Here is a 4,713-nt window from a genome sequence, read left to right as displayed (position 1 = left end):
TTGGCTAAGCAGACTGGGATAAGCTTGGGAACTCAGGAAGCAGTGGAGGGGATGCCGTATTATTTTAGCTATTTCAAAGTAAGTTTTTAACTTTTTTTGATATATGTACTTAAGCAAAAGCAAAGGTAGCTTCAACTAGGAATACCTTATATTAAACAGGAGCTTTTGCCAGAAGAACTTTCCTTGTGTTGCTCAAAATATGACAGAATTTATTACTTTCTAATAGCATACTCTGTCTTCATCCTTATTGTTCTTTGGGAAGAATCAAAAAAATGACCTAATCCAACCAGGCCAGAAGACGCTTAGTTGAGTCTCCGACGGCACCTGAAGCCGCCTTGGGCAAAAGTACGAAAGTGTCAGCCAGCTTGGCTGCCGAATCTAGTAAAGGATTTACGGAACTCTCTGGAATTCTGATTCGACCAATCAGATCACGAGAAATAGATCATATTGCGATTCAACTCGCCCATTCAATTTCAATTCGCTGGAATCTATCTTTCCTGTCTATAAATTCTAGTATTAGATCGTAGATTAGAAGAATCAGACCTTCTTCCCTTGATATTCCGTGTATATGCGTTCACCATACAAACGTTATTATCTCGGATTGGCTAACAGAAAGTTACACTAGTTCCTTCATGGTAGCCCAGCTATGGCAAGCCATTGGGACAAAACCGAAAACCGTCTGTAGGACTAGGACCGCTCAGAATTACATTATTACCATACCAGATCAAATTTGATATCCCTGTTCCCCCTAAGCATTAAATCAAATCATTATATAGTAGGGATATCGAAATCGACTCGTCATATAGTATAATAGTATGGATTCAAATCGCCATCTGGTAGGGATATCGAATCGCCAAATGTAGGGATATCAAATTGCCATATAGTATTTAATATTGCTACTATGGTATTCAATATCGCTACTATACAGTGATTTGAATGCTTAGTATCTGGCAATTCAAACCTTAGTATATAATGATTCGAATCCCTAATATGACAATTCGAATCCTTAGGATATGACGATTCGAATCCCTACTATATGGGGGTTGATATCCTTACTATATGCAGTGCATGCGACCGTAGGGAGGGCAGGAGTGGTGAGATGTAATCACCGTAAAAATACCGAAAGTCCACATCATAGCTATAGTACAACTTTCTACCACAGCTGCTAAGCTTACAGAAGAGCATCAACTCTGTATTCCATCCACTGGCCTTGATAAAAGGCTCTCGCTCATAAGGAGTAGATGATCAATTTGAGCTTTATTATAAATTGTTCCAGGGCAAGCTGTCTTATGCTCCTTTTCGAAAGACCCAGATTCGGACTGTTCTTGATATCAGGACCGGTACCGGTCGTTGGGGAATGGAATTCGGTAAGCTATTAATAAGCCTCGTCCCTGATTGCACCCAGATTACGCTGATAACAACTATAGCCTATAGATTTCCCGAGTCTCTAGTAAGGGCCTAAGACACTGAATGGAACGGCGCTGATCATCTAGGTGTTCTGTGTTGATATGGTTGGCCACATGATGACACACTGGTGGGTTGTTGCTGTGTGTAGAAAGGTTACCAGAAATACTGATGAGGAAAGAGTGCCGCCGAACTGTCAGTTTTACATTGACAATCTCACTCGGCCAGAATGGTGCCAGAGTTACAAGGAAGTTGATATGGTTCACGTGGGAGATACCGGTGGAGACCTTAATCTTTTAAACAACATCTTATCCGGGGCGCGAAGGCGGGTTTCCAGTCAAACCTAAGCATGCTCTTTGATCTTCTGGCTAATGCGCTCCTCTAGATTCTGTGCTCCTTATGCTACAGTTAAGGTTTGGGGTTCTCAAGTGCACTTTACCAATATCGACGGGGACACTGCTCTCCACAGATTTTACCAACATACGAAGAAAGCCTACTGTAAGGATCAGCGGGATTTGGACTTGCCCACCTCTTTCACCAGAGAGCTGCACTGTCATGGCTTTGTTAACATTGCTGAACATGTCCACATCATGCCTATGAATACAAGGCTCTCAGAGTTGGAGACCAGGATACTTGCCAACTTGGCCAGCGGGTTTGAGGCCCACTGACTGGAACTAATGAACCGGAAACTTGGAATGGGTTTTCTGTTTATCTTGCTTGAGTGCGTTGAAACAAGGCAAGCAATGAGGTCCGGCGTGGATGCGTTCCTAGAGATGTGAGTACAACTCTGCAACTTTATGCAAAGGCGACTTCTGCCAGTTGTGGAAAGTCAAGTCGCCTATGGACAGGTACCAAGCAGCAAAGAGACACCATAGAGGTTATGTCGCGTTGGATTGGGCTATCCATTCTAAATGGCGGATCTTGTGTATACTTTGAAGAGTCGTTCCTGGTCATTGGCATCGGACATTGTGATGGACGTCGCGTTGCCAGAGTGGTTTCTGGCCGACGAGGCAATGACGGCCAGGATCTTGTCGTCGTGGGCGACAGCGCCCTCGAGTCGTTTCAGGACGAGGGCGGCGCTAAAGTCGGCGCGGCAGTACCCGTCAGCGTCGTTCGGTACGTCTTGCAGTTGCCAGTTTCGGATAAAACGCCGACCTTGCTCAGAAATATGAAGGAATGCGGGTCGGACAAGATGGTCGTGGCGCCCGCAACGGTCATGTCGACGTCCCTTGACAATGGACTCATGCAGATGAGGTGGATGGCCGACGTGGAGCTGGCGCAGGCCGAGTCGAGCGCGTACGTCAGCCCCTCCCACTTCATCTGGAAGGCCAGCCGGCCCGGGCCAAAGGCGCGTTGGATGCTCTGCAGCGTGTATGTGTCACACCCCAGGACGCGGTGGCGGACCTTGAGCTGGTCGTCGAAGCTCTGCGCGAAGAAGACGGCCGTCTTGTTGGGGTCCGTCGTTCTTATCTGGCCCGCAGAGCAGCCGGCCATCTCGAGGGCCTTGTACGCGCTCATGAGGAAGTGCCAGTTGAATTTCGGACTCTAAGCAGATCAGCGTTTCTTATTTTTAGCCGAATTTATATTGAGGTTTGAAGTTACAGGATTTCTGCCAGTTTGGATCAGGCAACATGCTATACTGCTGCAGACGCTTTACAGCCATAGTATAGGACATAGGCATGAGCATATCTTAAACGTGTGGCCTGTGGCTCTGCAACGTAGGCATCATCTGCATCTCCGCGCTACCGTTCATATCGCCTGTCTGCCATCTGCCGTCTGCCGTCTGCCGTCTGCCGTCTGCCCATCTGCAAGATTAGAGCAGTATGCGCAGCGTGCCTTTGTTAATTCCACGTGTGCGGACAGAAAGAAGCTAATTATCCCATCAAGCAGTTCGTAAAACGCCGTTTGGAACTGGTATGAAGAAGAGGTTGTTAGACAAAAAAAAAAAATACTTAGAAATGATATCCCGAAGATGGATGATGAAGGAATATCCCTAACAGTATATCACTGAGCATAACAGTTTTACCAAACAGGTTTGACAAATACTCCCTGAGATTGTCTGCAAACTGTGAATCAGTGTGAGGCTCCCTGAGACGTTATGGCCACCGATCTTCTAAAGTGGCAGCTTCAATCTCCTCGATTTCACGCCTCCAGATTGTCATACCATTACAGACCTGATTCTATCTCAGTGCTACGAGAAGATACGCGCCAGGGTAGTTAGCCAGCTTAACAGAGAGTGATATCTCAAATTTGCCTTTGATAGTGGATGAAACCCTGGCATCATCGCACAGGAATGTAGTCATTGCCTATATTGTTTCCTCCTTATTGTATGGCACCAGAGCATGGTACATGAGTGATGAAGCTGGTAGACAACTAACCACTGTCAGCGCGCGCAACAGCTAGCATGTCAAGATGCTGAATATCATGAAGAAACTGGAAAATAAAGCTTATGGGATTTATACCTATAATCTATCTAAGAGAAAAGAAAGAGAAAGAAGAGGAGGAGAGGCTAGATTATCCAGCCCTGGTCGATAGCCCTACAGATTACAGATCATTGGAGGGCCATCTGCCTGCAATCTGCATACAGGAGGTCAGAGCATCTCCCCTGAGCATACCCACCGCCATGAGCCTGACCCCATACCCAGATACTACAGTGATATTGAATTCTACAGTATTAAATTGATTGATATCTAGTGGGTTAGACGAGGAGTAGTCAATAATTATTTCACAGCTAATCACAGTCATAGTGGTTAACTGGTTCTTCAGGATTGCTTATACTACAGATATCTATACCAAGGTCATTCATTATTGATACTGTATGATGCTTCAATATTCATACCTGGCTCCATGCCAGATACGACCCCCGCCTCGACCCTGAGGAGCGGAAGGCCGTCAGGGAAGAGTTCAAGGCGACCGTCTGGAACGCCAAGCGGGCGTACTGGAGACGTATCATTGACGATGTCAAGGATGACAAGGACCTCTACAAGATCATTGCTTGGCACAAGCTGACCCTGAACCTTAAGGCCCCGCCCCTCACCGTCGACGGACGCTCCATTGAGGACACCCTGGAAAAAGCCGAAGCCCTCCGGGCCTCAGTGCTCGGGCGATTCAACAAAGAAGACGACCTCCCCGCAGACCCCTTGGAAGACTGGGCTGGCTGCGGCCACCTGCCCTGGTCCACCTCCGTCACCCTCGAAGAGGTAGAAAAGAACACCATCGGCGTCACCAGCACCTCGCCAGGGACCGACCGCATCACTGTACGACTACTCAAGGCCTGCTGGGCACACCTCTGGGTCCCCCTGCTTGCCC

The 4,713-nt window shown here is 47.2% G+C and overlaps 1 protein-coding gene across 1 annotated transcript, besides 4 other annotated features; it reads right to left on the bottom strand.

The window, feature by feature from the left end:
- Nucleotides 1-884: 884 nt before the first annotated feature.
- Nucleotides 885-924: a microsatellite.
- Nucleotides 925-961: 37 nt separating this feature from the next.
- Nucleotides 962-1,029: a microsatellite.
- Nucleotides 1,030-2,311: 1,282 nt separating this feature from the next.
- On the bottom strand, nucleotides 2,312-2,922 carry NFIA_024250 (putative non-reducing polyketide synthase; the record flags this gene model as incomplete). The annotated part of the gene is made up of 2 exons (XM_001263942.1): nucleotides 2,312-2,483; nucleotides 2,525-2,922. 2 exons carry the CDS (start codon nucleotides 2,920-2,922, stop codon nucleotides 2,312-2,314), a joined length of 570 nt encoding a protein of 189 aa, XP_001263943.1.
- Nucleotides 2,923-3,165: 243 nt separating this feature from the next.
- Nucleotides 3,166-3,206: a microsatellite.
- A 1,074-nt stretch (nucleotides 3,207-4,280) lies between these two features.
- Nucleotides 4,281-4,713: part of a mobile genetic element that runs on past the window's edge.

This window comes from Aspergillus fischeri, genomic scaffold, assembly GCF_000149645.3.
Source record: "Aspergillus fischeri NRRL 181 1099437636251 genomic scaffold, whole genome shotgun sequence".
NCBI lineage: Eukaryota > Fungi > Ascomycota > Eurotiomycetes > Eurotiales > Aspergillaceae > Aspergillus > Aspergillus fischeri.
Note: the sequence above shows the minus strand (reverse complement) of the source record. Positions and strands in the feature narration are given on the sequence as shown.